Here is a 16,775-nt window from a genome sequence, read left to right on the forward strand (position 1 = left end):
GCTGCCAGCTGTGTTTTGTTGCTTGAAAATAGATAAAATACAGTTGGAAGGTGATTGCTGGATTATTTTTATGTGTGCATTAAAAGTCTTTGTTGTTCATTTATTACTATATAATCATTCATGTCAACTTTTTATTTTAGAATTTATTGTACTCTGCCACTTGATGTAACATAACATGGGAAGTAAGTGAAAGACACACCATTTTATTGCAGTTCCACTTTGTCAGCCCATATGATATTTCCAGTCACACGAGACAGACTGGCTTTTATGAGAATTACTGGGTGTACAGAGCCCTCGTGGCAGAGGCAGTAATTCATGACACTGTCACATTCCAGAGATATTTTCACAGCCTTGGAGCAGCCACAGCCAAGGAAGCAATGAGATACTTGCCTCCCTGTATGCCACTACATGACCCCTCAAAAACACAGTTTTAAAAGGGGGTTTATGTTTTAAGGATTGCTCTTGCCCTGCCAATAAAATTAGAAGTCAGAAGGATTTAGTAACTCATTTAAATCTCTACAGTGAATGAGCACAGCACAGAAAAGTATTTCCAGTGGTTGCTAGTCAGCTGAGAAAATATTTATTAACATAATGCTTTTTAACTGCAGATTCATCTTTTGCAAAGAAAGTCAGATTCATTACCTGATTTTTATAGATAAAGAAACTGTAACAATTTACTGTTAGAGTTTGCAATGTAAAGTAAATATTTGGAAGCAAAACAAACAATAATCCCAAACAACACAGCTGCTTTGCTGATGTTTATTTATTAATGTCTGTCCATAATTTTACTTCCTGCTTTTGTTTCCATGGATTTGTGAAGCAGCAAGTCAGAGATCAAACTTGTTTTCTGAGAAATAAGCCCCTGCATGCTCTTTACGTGCCTGTCAGTAGCAGATGTATATCGTGTTTTCAGACCTAGCATGAAAAAGTGCAGCAGTCTCTGGTTTTTAATGCAGCTTTAATTCAATTTGGATATAATATCTGTAATAACATTTCCTTTACTTCCTTCCACGGTACCATCATAGTACATCTTGTATTCTCAGGTGGAAGAGCTAGATAGGCTAATCAGTGTCCTCCATCTGTAATGATTGCAGTGCTCCTTTTTTCCCCCTAAATGTTAGCATCACTGTTAGCAAATGGAGAAAATAATTTTCAGACACAAAATGTTGCTGCCATTCAGCTCTGTTGACACCATTCCCTTCATTTCATACAAGGATAACCCAGTCCAACTCTTAAATGAGTGGCCCATATGGGCATGGAACAACCTCAGCACTATTTACACCGTTCTCTAACAGCATCTCTGCATTTTTTAGTGCATCTTCAGGTTGCCTAAAGCACCTCTGAGCCCCTCCATCATATTTGCTCCCCTGGTTCAACAGGCTGTTTACCCACACAGTGCACAAGAAAAATGCCTCTGATGGTAGCTGCCAGTCCTTCCCTCAAGCACACCTGACACTTAGCTTTTTCCTGGAACAACACAGGTATTTTCACTGAACCTGGCTACTCCTGTTGGAAGGTTTTAGCCTATTCCAGCATTCCTTTAGAGCTCATAATCTCCAGTTCCTCCCTCAGGTGCAATGAGTCACCACGAGAGTTCTCCTAATGCCGATCCCCTGTCTACCTGATCCAGCTGTTTCCAAACAAGATCCATGTCACAGGGACAGTACTAGCTTAGCTGGAAGGATTTTTAATCTCTGGACAACTGTTAGCAGCTCTAAAAGTAACTCTCACCTCAAACAAGGAGTTAATGTCTTTGTTTTGAATGAAATGAACTGCACAGGGCCAATTTAGCAGGGAAGTTCTGCCTAAGGGATGGGTCAGACCTGCTGCCATGTGAGATGCCTTGCACCCACAATGGCTGCCTCTGGACTTCTTGGGATCAGACTTAATTCAGATTCTTGCAAAAGAAACTGCTTTCAGACATAGCCCTCAAAGTGGAAAGAAAGTAAAAATACATATTTGTCTGCAAAGATCTTGTATTAATAAATCCTCACATTTATGCATGTCAGAAATGTGATAAAGACATAAGCTATATTCTACATCCTTGTTTTTATTAGAATGCCAGTAGCAAAACCAGGACTGAGTTCATTCCTTAATTTCTTCCACACAGTCTGCATTTGCAGTCTACAAGGTAGGCACTACCTTGTGCCAAGGGATATAGGAGGGAAATGCTCTGCACTCCTGAGCAGCACTTGATCTCAATTTGTTTTCCTCTGTGCTCTTTGCTGCTCTGTGCTAGATTCTAGAATAGACAGGTACAATTCTTCTGGCTTCATTTAGGCATCGAGTCAGTAGATCTGTATGTAAGTCTAGTTTTGTACTCCTTTATTGCCTATGGAGTTAATGGCAAGGAAGAGTTCCTTTAGAGGATGAATAATGGAATACACCTTAAAGACTTGTTTGGACTAGCAAGCTCATGTTCAGCACCTGCTCATCTCTTTCCATTGCTTGTGGAAGGAATATAGAGAGGAGTTCAGCCTTTAACTCTCAGACAGATTCATCATCCCCTCCAGCTTTTCACCAGGCAGTGCTGATGACACATCCCTGTTTTGTAGAAAGGTTGCTGCTTTTTGTCTTATCTCTGCTTTACTTTAAAGCATCCACCCCTCTGAATTTATGGTTATTTGAGGCCTCACCTGTCCAAGGGACACTTTCAGAAAAGTTTCCAATGTCTGACACTAACTCTGATCTATCAATGATTATCTCCTTACTTTTTCTGGCTTGCAGGTCCCAAAAAATTCCCTAATGTTGGAGATTTCTGTTTTCTCTACAGATGGTTGCTGTGGTGTTCCTAATTTCTTTTGTGGAGCTCTGGGAAATTGTCCTCAGCTACCTCAGGATCACAAGCGCAGTGCAGGGTTCTCTGTTTTGTGCTTGCCACATTAAGCACTGTCACACTGAGTCCCAGCCAGCCCATGCAAAGGTGGCACAGGAGCAGCAGCCAGTGCTGCTCACATCACTGAGACGCTGTGAGCACAGCAACGTTTATCCTCCTTCAGCATAAATAGGTTTGATGAGTGTGAGTCTATCATAAAAGATGTTTGCCCACTGGGTAAATGTCTTTCTTCTAATTGTTTCCTAATTAGCAAACAGCTAACCCCACTTATTATCAAAATTCTTCCTCCAGAGAAAATGCTGCCAAGAGTTTCATAAATCCTTTTCCCTCATACTTTTTAATTTTAAAAATTGTTCCAAGTGTCATTTGGTAGCTATCACCTAAGGAGGCATTCCATTTGAGTTAATCAGCTCCTGCAAGGTTATCTGTGATCTATCTGAAAGTGCCTTAGCCAGCATCTTGCTTTCTGTCTTAATTAGCAATTACTGGCCTAAAATTGTCACTTACCATAGGCATTTGTACTGACCTCTCAAATTAAGATCATCCACAAAATTAAAACTGGAAGAAGCCTATTTGGTCACTTACTCTATCTTCAAAAGTGCATTTATTATTCATGGTGGGTGGCAGGGAATATAAGTGTAAGGTATGATTGAGAACACCACAGGTGACTAGTCTTTGAAATGTAAATACAATTAATGAGTGTACCTGTCTTCCCTCAGGGTCTGTCTTTGCCTGCTTTGTCATTCTGATTATTTTTCTTCTCTTTGAAGGGGCTCCTGTTTTTCTTTCCTTCCTTCTCACTCAAGACTGAAATAACATTTGGCAGAAGGATTCTGAGTGGTAAAAAGCACAGGAAATATTCTATGGATTTCACAAAACACATGCTTTACTAGCGTGCCTTTTATATCTCATTGTGACCAGGAGTGAGCTAAGTGTTGCCTTTATACTTTGGCACAAAAATCATTTGACATGAACATACAATCACAAGTTTAATAAAAGAACACCAGCTTGCTTGCAGTGAAAGCCCACATTGGCAACATTGAGCTATAGTGAAACTGTGCCATTCACTAGTTGTCACAGGCTGCCAACTAAAAGCATCACATTTCATACAGCAAAGTAGATTGTCCCAGGGAAAACCAAGAAAAATCATTTGGGAACACTTGAGGTCAGCCAAGAAAGAGAGCAGCACAGTAGGTCCCCAGCTCTCAGTCTTCAACTTCCCCATGCCCAATCTTTATTCTTTATAATTGTATACATTGCAAGAGGTTAAAACATATAAGAAAGACCAACACCTACTCCATGTCCTGGGATAGAACTGCAGATAGCTCCAAGAAGGTGCCAGGACAGAGGTGGTGGCTGCTAAGAGAAACACAGATGGACCAGTGGTGTCAGTGGTGAAACTACATGTTTGTAATAGCTAATGCTTCACTCTTATTTAGGAGGTGCCAAACCCACCTCTACTGAAACATCACCTAAGGCTCAAATGATTGGGACACAATTTACTAATGCCAGGATTGCTGAAACAGAGCATTCAATTTCTTCCAGAAGTTCACCAACTGTACACAACTGTAGAAGACAGACAACTTGCTAAAGGAATGTTTAACTGTTACAGGTGTCAACTTGAAAACAAGCAAAGCATCCACAGCATTAAAAAGGAAAAAAAAAATTTAAAAAAGCAAAAACCTGGAGTAGGAACCAGGGATCCTGGTTAATTTGGACAGAAAATAATTTCAATTTTGATGACAGAGAAAATTCTGAGTCAATTTCTCAAGTGTTGAAGTTAATGACAAATTATTTTAATCTTAGCCATTTTGTGAAATGTAACTAATTCCTGACATGCACCTCGAATGATGTACTATTGATTAGCCTTCAGGGTACATTCAACAATAGACGTCAAATTCTTTAAATAACATTGCTCACAGGAGTTAGCACTTGGGCTTCAGAGATGGGGAATAAAGTATGAATGTACCATTTACCCTTTGCACAGCTGATCTCTACAGAGCACAGAAAGTTTCAACAGAAGTACTTGCTGCCTTTAGTTTCTTGATCCTTTTTTTTAGATGGGTTTCACCTCTGGCTTTCTATGCTATCATGAAGCTGACTCCTCTGCAACCCCTCAGACACCTTCAGTGCTTAAGTCTCACGTGGGAGGGAGCAGCTTGGAGTTTTCATTTCCAGCTAGCAGGAGATGTCACTGGATAAAAGCAAGGGTAATCCTCTCAGCATGCAATTCAGCAGCAATTCTAAGCAGGTCTCAAAAGATAAAATCAGCTGAAGAAAAGGATCATCTGAGAGGTTGGTCCTGTCCTAGTCAGTGTTCAGGAGTCTATCTGCACTGCCTCTTCCACTTGATCTGCAAGGCATGTGTGCTGTGCCCAGTAGTTTCAGCACAGCACTGTTGTTGGGTCATGTGTGCGCAGGCTCAGCTGGACTCGGTCTCAGAGGTCTTTTCCAACCTAAATCATTCTGTGATTCTGTTCCAGGCTGGAGAGGCAGCGGTGCCCACCCAGAAGATACTCACTTGCCAAGCTAACATTCTGTATTTTTGGTAAAAGGACTTGCATGGGAGCCACATGAAGGGAAAAAAAAAAAGGCAGAAAACTCAGTGTTATTTCCGACAGCCACCTGCATGAGCTCAAGGGTCCCTGCTTCCTGCAGCAGAGCCCAGCACCTCAGTTCTGCATCACACTGCCTCTAAGCAAGAGCTGCAACTGCCCCTAAGGGAGAGGAAGCAGCATCTAAGGGAGTGAACCTCTAAAACATTCCCAGAAAGCACAACACTTACTGATCGTCATCACACTATCTCTCAAGGTGGAAGTCACTCCTAAGGATCATCAAGCCCAACTCTGTGCTCCTCACAGGACAACTAAAACTAAACAATATGACAGCAACATCCAGACAACTCCTTGAACTCTGACAGGCTTGGTAGCATGACCACTTCCCCTGAAGCCTATGGATATTAAGTCAAAATTTCCTGAAAAATTACTAGCAAGGAAAGACGTGCAGAGACTTATAAAATACTTGTGCCCATGTGTGCTTAAATTTGTGTTTTAGACTGTGGAAGACAAGAGTCAGGATCAGCAGGGGGAAATGCTGGCTCTCGGGATGAGTGATTGCCATGTTCTCACAGAAATTCTGTCATTATACCATTTTTCCATCCTTGGCTACTCTTGATTCATCCCAGGTAATAAAGGATAAAAATGAAAACTGAACAAGCAGCAACAACACCTACAGAGATTCATACTGGTGTTTCTGACTCCTAGACAAAGCTGCTGAGGCCTTTTGAAAGAGCAAGCAGCAACACTGCCCCTATGCATTTCACAACCCCCTACATACATTCCTCTTCTCCCTCATGAGCTTTTGGGGGTGGTTTTTTTGGGAGGGGGAAGCGTTTTGTCATCCTTTGAACTCAACACTTTATCACACACTATACATTAGTAGTAGGGAAATCATAAAAACTGTTCCACTTTTAAAAATCAGTAGATAAGACAAGGCTATGGACAGAGAGGGTCAATTTATAGGTGCAGTAATTATGCCACCCCTATTACAAAGTTATGCCCTACTTTGTAATGAACTTAAGTATTCCTTTCACTATGACTGCCTAGTTTAATGTTTCTCCAGGATTTTTTGACAGTGAAGACATTCACAATATGACAAGTTACCAGTGCTGTGGATTTGGGTGACAAGCATATGGAAGGAAAAAAACTCTCATCATCTCTTTCTTCAGGAGTCCCCCTGAGCAGGAAACAGGGCAGCACCATCTTACTGAGAATGAATCTGAATGCAAGCTGTGCATTAACACCCCACATGGAACCCTTAAGTCCTTGAGAACAGCAGCAATATTTAATTAACTTAAGCTTTAAATACTGTCCAGTAATAGCCTAAATTAGCATTGAGAAGTAATAAAGAGCATGAATTCAGTAATTTTTATAGTACCATGGTACACAGACATAACATGTGAAAGACTTGCAGCACAGGTATTGTTGGTTCTCTATTACTATCATTATTATTATTTTGGGAGGCTGTTTTTTCACTTTTTCTTGTTGCTTGTATTTATTTAGATTTTTTTTAACTTCAGTGGCTCCCTTCAGTTTTACAGCATGTGTGGGATATCCCACCTTTCTGAAAGACGTCTACATCAAAGCAGATGAATACACCTAGACTGTCAGAGAGTGTGAAAAAAACAATTCAGCATTTTTATTCATATTTGCTACAATTTTTTTGCCATTTTAAAAATGTCACATATCAGTTTAAAAGGTAAAAGATACTTGTAGAAAGCTGAAACTTTTCCTTTCATTAAAAAAATAGTCAAAGTAATAAACTTTACCTGAACAGCATTATGTACGTTGACCCAAGAGTGTCAGACAGCAAGTGAACTTGCTTTATGAAGGTATAATCCTTCTAAACAAGGTGTTACATGTGATTTACAAGCAACACCAAAGTATTGCTCCTCCACAATTTCAATGCAACTGCTTACAAAGAAAAAAGAAAGAAAACATTTGGTGTGAGCACACCACAGAAAACACTCAGGCTATAGAAAAGAAGCCAGACAAACACTAAGATCTATAAATCAGAAGGCAGAACATACATGTTCAAGGTGGAACTTGGCAGAACATGGAAAAAACATCTTTTTCCTTCAGCCTTGCCCATCTGTGATTAACAAACAAAAACGAAGCACACAGCACCTGTGTTCTCTCTTCTTAACATCAGCTTACAAATACTGCAAAGCAGTTCTGATCTTGCACATCTTCCAAGGCAATGTGCTGTCTTTCTGAAAGGCCAATGTATTTTGTATGGCTCTAAAGATGGATTTGTGGTTGTCAAAAAATCCATCTGGTTTCTAAAGCTGCACAAACATTGTTTTATTAAATAGCAAAACAAAAATATTTGACTTAGAACTAGACCCACATGTAATCAAGCACTGACAACTAGACATTTGCAAGACCATTGGTATCTTGACACAACATTCTGTGTACAACTTTGGGCATCAGTTAGAACATTATGTCATCCAGCCCATCCTCCATGAACTTCTTGTAAATTGCCATAAACTTTGCAACAAATGCTTCCAGATGATAAATGGCTTTGCTGCCCAGTTGCAAGCGGTGTTCATAGAAGGCTGCCATCTGTGCCACTTCTCCTTTCAGTTGTCCATCACAATTATTTAGAAGTTCGGTCAGAAGACCCTAAAATGGGGAAAAACAGGGCAGCATTTGAAAAATTATGTATTTTTTCTTAAGAGGGTAACTTTGGTTCTCTGAAAATAACTAACCATTAACTAATAGTTCACTCATTATTCCAACAGAAAATATATTCATTTACTGGGATAATTTATGCCTTAATAAAAGAAAATTAATTAACCTCATCTCCAAACACTATAACCTCTACTGCATGTAGGCACATGGCCTGAGGAGAATTCCTACCAAGACAGCAAGTGTATTAAAACCACTTAGTTATATCTTGACAGCATCAAGCACAAAGAGAAACAACATTAATAAAAACCAAGGAAAGGGTTATTTAGAATTTAAGTGTCTCTGTCTGTATTTATGAACGTATTTATGTGCAGACACACAAGACAACTTGACTTCAATACTTTAGTCATTACAAAACCCCAAAATGAATTATTTTAGAGACAGCAATAAAACATCACTAATCCATCTCAATTAAAACAGCCAGGATTAAGTGAGAAGTATCTCTAGACCATTTCAAGTTTATGAAGAGGGAGTGAGTAGAGAACATGCACTTTTTCCTCTCAAACACAGCAACGCAGGATCTACTAGCCTACTGTAAGAAAGGAAAGCTAAAGAAACATCTGAGTACCAAAACCATCAGAAGGCAGAAATTTGTTTATGTCAAAAGAAATTATCTCTGATGGCAAAGCAAACATTACTAGGTTAAGTTGCAAACATTATTTTTGATCTTTGTTCTACTCTAGCTGTCTTCAGTATCCTTAAAATAAAAACACGTACATCCCACTTGCTTTTTTTTCTTCCCAAGGTGACATCTGCCTTTGAATAGTTCTGCTGGACACCTCTCCACAAAGACATAGCAAATAATGAACTTATAACAACAAAACTTATAAAAGAAAACCAATCATATAAAGATTAGCCCACAGAATCATTTAATCATTAAGGCTGTGAAAGACCATCAAGATCCTCAACTATGCTTTAATATAGTAACTGGTCTGAGAAGTGAAGGGGACTAAGAATGTCCACCTTTATTTTTACTCAGCTATGATGCTGTTTTTCTTTGACCACTGAACAAGTTTTAGTCTGTTTGGAAAGGACACAGCTTTTCATCAATATCTGGATAATTTATGATGTTTTGGTGCATTTTTTTAAAAAAAGCTTTAGTTGAGACAGTCACGATATTAAAATGTATAGCACATTAAGAGCTATAGCTGAATTACCTTCATTATAATCTCAGGAGGGATGCAGTGTGTCAGGAGTTCATAAAGCCGTCCACGGACTTCTAAAAGCCTGTTGGAAAGACACTACAAAATATGAGAAGTATGATCCCAAAGCAAACTAATGTCTTTCACAACTAGTGAAATACACTGCAGGAAAAGAGGCAGTCCAAGCAATGTCTCTTTTTTGCTTTTGGGTGTTATTTTAAAACCAAAAGCATTGCATGAGTCAATTCAAAGGCTGCATATCACCTTTTACTCAAAAGATAAATGACACATACTCTAGTTACAATGGTCTCAGCTAATCTAGAAGCTACAAGGCTATTGTAATTTGTCTCAGGATTGTTTCCCTTTAATTTTTCTTCATATCTAAGTTATTCATGCTAAAGACTAGTGACTAATTTACTACAGCCAGAGAGTTCCTTTGTGCTGTTTTTCTGTCTTCATTGTTTATAAGAAAGGGAAAGACAATTAGGTGGCAGAGCTGACACAATTAGCCAAAGCTCAGCTTTTGAAAACAGAAGGGCAGATGCTACAAGCATTTAAATGAAATGACATCTTGTGCAAATAATACAGGGAACAGGCTAAAAGGATCAGACTTTGGGTATGACAGTGAGATGGACACAGGAGTCATCTCCTAATGTGCTCAAAAAAGGCAACAAATTCTCATTCCCAGTTCTTTTACAAAGGTGCTTTATGCTAAAGATAGTCAAAGAGAAACTTTACATAAAACAAACAAACCAGAATGACCACACCCACCCACCATTCCCACACCAAAAAAAACACCCAATGGGGAAACACAACATGCAACTGAGCCTAAGGTCACTTTAGATTATTAAGCTTTGACAGGGAAAAACAATAGTTCTTCAGTTCCTGATACTCATTCATACTCTCTGGCAATTTTAAAGCTCCACTCCTCTGGCTGCAAAGTACCAGCTCCAGTCAGAAATACAGAAAACTACACATAATTGGAGACACCACATTTTTGAACACAACTTTTTTTTTTAGGTTCCACAGTACATGGAAAACATCATTTATAGCTCTTAACAAATGCATTCACCTACCTTTGTGGTGTCTGTTGGCCAACAATAGCATTTGCAGTTTCTCTCAAATAAATTTCCCAGTCCATCTCAGGAATGTCTTGATCAGCAGTAAAAGGATACCTAAGAAATATCTTTTTAGAGATTACAATCTAAGCAAGTTGTTGCCTATTTTAACAAGGCCTTAGAAGCAAGGTTATTTATGTCTGACAGTAGAACTTACATTAATTTTTGCAGTGACTTACTGTTGCACTCTGCAGGACTCACACATAAGTAGTGCTTTCCGAAGATTCCTGCCAGATTTCTCTGCAATCCTCTGAGCCAGCTCCTGAGGAAGAGTCAGGCCTTCTTTCTTACACACACTGGACAAGACATTGCAGATCTAGACAGAAAACAGGTAACAGGGAGTACAACACTTTGCAAACTGTTCAGCACCTACAGATTCTCCTGTTAGAAAGATTTCTGGACCAGAGATGGACCAGTCTTTCATAAGCCATGCTTGGAAAATCATCCAACACAAAAGAAAACTACGTCATTATGTGAAAACAAAATGTAAGTCCACACCAAGAACTTAGATCTAAGAACTTTATAGTAACTTATTTTTGCCTCTGTTTCAACGTACATCTTCAATGCTGGGAGCAGGCACTCGTACAGCCAGGCATCTGCTTTGAATGGGTCCTATAATTTTTGACATTGAGTTGCAGCACAGGATCAACCTGCAGGTCGCCATGTACTTCTCCATTGTTCTTCGCAAAGCATGCTGAGCGTCTTTAGTAAGTTTGTCAACTTCTGTTAACAGCACCACTGAAAAAAGGATTAAACATAGTGGGGTTCTGTATTAATATCAGATCTTTTTAAGAAAAAAATACTTTTGATACCTACAAGCAATAATACCAAAATAAGTGATAACACACAGAAAAGCACAGCATGGTTCCACAGGCAGAAAAATAAAGATTAAGATTAGTTGTGTGCCTTTTTAACTGTACAGTCTTCATGCAACATACAGGTACAAACAAAACAGTGAACTGAAATCTCTCCATGTTAAAAAGCATTTTGACTGGTTTTAACTGTTTTACTCACCTTTAAAATCTCGTTGAGTACTTGTCTCAAGCTGTTGGGACTGTGCCACTGTCTTCAAGAGCTCCTGTATTACTACACGGTCATTGTTTCCTGCATCACTGCACCAGGAATTTGAATAAATCTTGTTTTAAAACAACTTTATATTGCATATAAAATACATCCTCCAAAAGACAAATAAATGAGCAAGAATGCCAAAAGAATTCAGAAGCTGTTGAGTTAGAATTAAACTAATACCCATATACTAATTAAACTAAGACCCACTTTGTTGAAAGTTACCTCCTGTATAATAAAAACAACCAAAAGTTTATGCAGGCACAACTGGATTAGTAGCACTTTATTCAAATATAGTAAATCCATTGTTAAATATTTTATTAACTCACTAAAATAGAACCTCTTTTATTCAGATGAGAAACCTAAACATTTTTTACCTAGTTTGAACAAGGACACACAATGTGAACCTCTTTACTCATTATGGGAAGAACAATTAAGCCTAACCACATGAGAGGATGCATGATATAAATGCGGGGTTTTATTCTGCAGAGTCCTTCCCAGAAATTCACTTCCTCTCCTTGGTAGCCATTCACCCCATTCCATGTTACTCAAGATGCACATGACTTCACCATTGTTATAATTCAGTCAAACTTCACAGGCCACTGCACAGCAGAGGTTTACTGTCTGGTCAGACATAAACATGACAATTGCTCAGTTACTGAAAGCCTACAAATCAGGATATTAATCCTTAATCAAAACTCAGCACTTTTGTATTTAAATTGAACTATAATTATTTTATGTTTCAAGCTCTAAGTACTCTATACAGAGTAACAGGAAGAGTGCTAGTAGTATCAGGTTATCACAGCCGGATGGAATGGTCACACATTTGATATCACCAAAATGACATATTCAAAACAGTGATTACCAATAACCCTCAGCTTTTATTGGTAATTAGCTGATAATTATTTGTGTCTGTATTAGCACACCAGCAGATACTCACTAATCAATAAACAGATTAGCTGAAGAATGAGTTTTTAAAGGAGACCTGGCAGTGCAGAATAACTTATATATGGCAAGGCAGCATGAGCTATGGTTTAGCAGTAACCAACACCACCCAGTGCACAATGACATTAACTCACTGTGATTTAAAGCAACATTATGTGGTTTCAGGTAAATACAAATATTTGCTTTGGGTCTCCAAACTATCACCTCCAGTTTCATAACAGCCAAAGAAAATGTAGACAGCTCCCACTAGAGCTTCTGTTGTTTAAATCAATATCAGACCTCACTCAAGACAGGATCCACAGTATTTTGTGGTGGTCTTTCCCATGCTCTAAACACTTTATTTGGAGAGTTACAGGGTAAGCCTTTCGTTCTTTCAAATTCCTTAATTTTTGTATTTGTGAGGGAACTAATGATATGGAGGTGCTAGTTCCAGTAGAAGTTCTTAATTTCAACTGAAATGGTGAAATCTGTGAATCCAGAATTGTCTCCATTGCCTATTCCTCAACATCAGCATGCTTACATAGCCAGTTAAACAGAACATTTCTGCCTTAAGTATACAGCAATCCAAATTTTTGTTCATTTACAGCTGTTCAATTAAAAATCCTCTCCCTGCTCTCATTTGCAGACCAAACCCACAGACCATTACCTAACTTGCTCAGGCAACAAATCAGGCAATCAGTCCCTCATACAGCCAGGCTGAAGGCACTCACAACACAGCCAGTGGCTCACCTTTAAAGTGAGGCATTTTTACTGCACACTTACCTTGGGTTAACTTCAAGGTGATAATTACTTGCAATGGTGCTAATTTCAATCTTCTTCTTAGAAGGTGCCTACGTAGAAAATAAGCACATTAAGTTTCAGAAAGTGTTCTAAAAATCTCTTGGAGCTTACACCTAGCTAAATAACAGGCAAACCAAAGAGTCTCAGAGATCAAAGAACTCTGGAGACACCGACTTGCTTATCTCCTACAGTCCCAGCCCCACCTCCAAAGAAAAAAGGAATACTGACACATCATCCAGCCCATAAAATAGCAACAGCAGAGATACTATGGTCCAAAATGAACTGTAAACAATAAATTAAAAAACCCACTCTGAACAAAAGAACCTTCACCACAAGAACAGCCAAGCAGGCACAGAAAACAAGAGAGAACCCCACACCTGAAGGCCTGAAGAACATCTGGAAAATAATTTGTTTGTATAACCAAACTGGTATGATTAATTACATAAAAAGGTTGAAGATACTGAGTGCAAAATGAAAATAAATTTTTAAAACTCAAATAACTCCAAAGGTCTCACAACAGAAATATATCACTATTTCTACAAAATATATCACTATTTCCACATTACTTCACAGGAGATGGAAGATTTATTTTTTTACCGTTATACTCTGATGCTCAATCCTCAGTTTCTCCACTCCTGCACCATATAATTCCCTTAACAAACACATTATTCTTGTCTTTTTTCCAGCTCCTGATGGTCCATACACCAACAGATGAGGAAAGTCACCACATTGAACCTGAACAAAAAGAAACAAGATCAGTTAGCTACCACAGTATTTTCCTTATAAGATCATTTGCCCTTCCATTTTCACCCAAGTTTACATTAAATGACTTTACCAGCTCCATCACAACATAGCACCTAGAATTAAAAATGCTGAAATCCTTCCCTGCAGCAACATTTCTATAAAACATATTTTTCTGACAGCCATGTGCAACTTGTTTAACTTCAAACACCTCACTGCTCGAAAAACACCCCAAGCAAACCAATAACATAACAAACCCAAAAACCCCCACTACAACACTTATATGCTTCCCACAGTAACTAGAGTGACAACTGTGAGAAACACACAGAAAAAAGGGTTGAAACAAAGTTTAAAGCAAATGCTTATATATAGTTATGATGTACATACATATATATATATGTGTGTGTGCGTGTGTATGCGTGTTTGTGTGTGTGCGTATATATATATACACACACATATATATATTTAGGAGTTTATCTCCTGGAAAGCTAAAATGCATGACTTGGAGCACATCTGATCCTACCCTACAGAAAGCACCTCCATGAGTTAGATATCATTCATCCCTGAGGAAGTGCATGTGCCAGTCGGCACATCTGGCAGGGGAAGGAGTCCTGACTTTCTTTCCTAGCTGCTCGCCTCAAAAATTTCTGCTAACATGAGGCAAACAAGCCAAGCCCTGTTCTCGGGGACACTGAAACCAGCAGGAAGAGCATGTGCACACCGCTCCCGAAAGAGTTGAGCTACCGATTCCCCACAGATTCCTTGGCACCAGGGCCTCGTTCCCAAGCAGGGAGCGATGCCGGGACGCTTCCCGCGGCACGGGCGCTACTCGGAAACGCAGGGCCTGCACGGAGGGAAAGCTGCCGACCTCGGCCCCACAGAGCAGCGCTAGGGCCCGCAAGGAATCCCAATTATAGCATGGGTCAGGTTGGAATGGACCACAGTGGTTCAACCTCCCAGAGCACTGGGTGCAGGATTGCATCCACAGGGTTCCCCACTATCTCCATTGACGGAGACTTCGCAGCCACTCTGAGCAATCTGTTCCAGTGCCCGGTCACCCGCACAGTGAAGTTCTCCCCCTTATTAAGGCGCAATGCCGACTCCGGGGGGATTCTCGCTGCGGGGAGGAGAGGACAGAGAGGACCTGGAGGCCGCGGGGGCCCCGGGCAGAGTCCTGCGGGGAGGGCGCGGGGCAGAGCCGAGCCCGTGGCTCACTGACCAGGTTGCGGAGCCGCGCCGCCTGCTCGCGGTGGAAGTCGAGGCGGCCGAGGGCGCCGGGCCGGTGCTTGTCTGCCCACAGGCTCATGGCGCTCCTCAAGCGCGCGGGCCGGCTGCGGGAGGCGCGTGCCGTACGGCGGCCGCCAACGGACAAAGCCCAGCGGCGGCCCCGCCCCGCGGCTCCCTCAGAGAAGCGCGGCGGCCGCGCCCCAGCCCGGGCCGGGCGGGGATCTCAGCGCCGCCCGCCCAGGTCGCGCCGGAGCCGCGGGGTTTTCTCTTCCGGAAGGACAGAGCCACCCCCTGAGCCTTGGCAGCGGCCGGGACTCTGCTCCCTGAAGGCTTAGACAAGAGAGCTCCTCACCAAGCGCTGCGCAGGAGATAACTCTGCCCGCCAGCCCAAACCAGCGCGCACCCGTTGGAGGTGCGAGCACTCTCAGCCCCGTCTGAAATCATTCCTCTTGTAGCTCATTTCAGGGAATCACTGAATCAGTTAGGTTGGAAAAGATCCAACATATGACCCAACACCATCAACTCAAACAGACATGGCACCGAGTGCCATATCCAGTCTTCCCTTAAACTCCTCCAGGGATAGTGACTCCACCACCTCCCTGCGCAGCACATGCCAATGCTAAATCAATGTTAAATCACCCTTTCTGTGGAGAAATTAATCCTAATGTCCAACCTAAACTTCCCCTGGAGCAACTTAAGACTAAAAAGACTTGGTCGAGGGAGTTTACAATGATAATTTGGAATGTGAAATCTCCAAAAGCCCATAAGCCCATAACACCTAAAAAGGCTTTTAATTGTTATTATTATTTACAATAAATTATTATTAGTAGTATTAATAATAATAATAATAATAATGTAATGACATTATTTTTAATTTATAATCTTGTTATAAAATAGTTTTTTTTAATTTTATTTCTTGTTATTTGGTGCAGTCATCACTGTTATCTTATTGATAATGTCCACTGTGATCTGATGATGTTCATCTTGCCATTTTATCCTTAAAACTATATCTCCTGCGCCAGTTATTTTACTTTACTTTGGTTTATGGCAAAAAAAAACAGCTTTCAGAAGGATTGAGATTATTTTCTTCCCTTTCTCAAAAACTTTTTCCGCAGCCTCACTACAAATCAATGACTTGCCCATAATATATGTGTCGTTCAGTGAATTTTCAAGTTCCCTTTGTGTGTGTGGCTTTGTGTCTATACAGAATATCTACACAGAGAATTACAAAAAAATATATATATAATTGACAGTCCCATTTGGCTCTTTGTCTTATAGCCCTAATAAATGAAGCATATGGACAAGTGATTTTTTTTTTTCTTTTTTCTTTTTTGGAAAAAAAATATGGAAAAATGTTCATGTGGCTGCTTATATTTTATCAGGTCTGTGTGCAACTTTGTTCCCAGAGTCAGAAAATATAATGCAGGTAATGGCTTCTCTAATCTAGACATTTGAGTTACTCAGTTACTCATGAAGATCACAAAAACCTGCTGGGGGCACGAGATAGTAGAGCTCTTTTCATCAATACCATGTTCCCTGTTTGTCTGAAATAGTTACATTACTTGCTCTCTCATGGACAGTCGTTAATCAGTTTCATTTGCAGATTGCCATGAATTAGCAAATCCTACAATTACCTGACAGGAGAGTGTAGCCAAGTGAGTTTCGGCCTCTT

The 16,775-nt window shown here is 40.2% G+C and overlaps 1 protein-coding gene across 1 annotated transcript; it reads right to left on the reverse strand.

The window, feature by feature from the left end:
* Positions 1–7,009: 7,009 nt before the first annotated feature.
* RFC3 (replication factor C subunit 3) lies at positions 7,010–15,261 on the reverse strand. Its single transcript, XM_054655119.2, has 9 exons — positions 15,096–15,261; positions 13,733–13,870; positions 13,118–13,185; positions 11,360–11,457; positions 10,902–11,083; positions 10,525–10,661; positions 10,304–10,402; positions 9,243–9,312; positions 7,010–8,019 (listed from the first exon to the last, which is right to left on the reverse strand). Exons 1-9 carry the CDS (start codon positions 15,180–15,182, stop codon positions 7,828–7,830), a joined length of 1,071 nt encoding a protein of 356 aa, XP_054511094.2. The 5' UTR covers positions 15,183–15,261; the 3' UTR covers positions 7,010–7,827.
* Between the last annotated feature and the right edge of the window lie 1,514 nt (positions 15,262–16,775).

This window comes from Agelaius phoeniceus, chromosome 2 (genome assembly GCF_051311805.1).
Source record: "Agelaius phoeniceus isolate bAgePho1 chromosome 2, bAgePho1.hap1, whole genome shotgun sequence".
Taxonomy (NCBI): Eukaryota; Metazoa; Chordata; class Aves; order Passeriformes; family Icteridae; genus Agelaius; species Agelaius phoeniceus.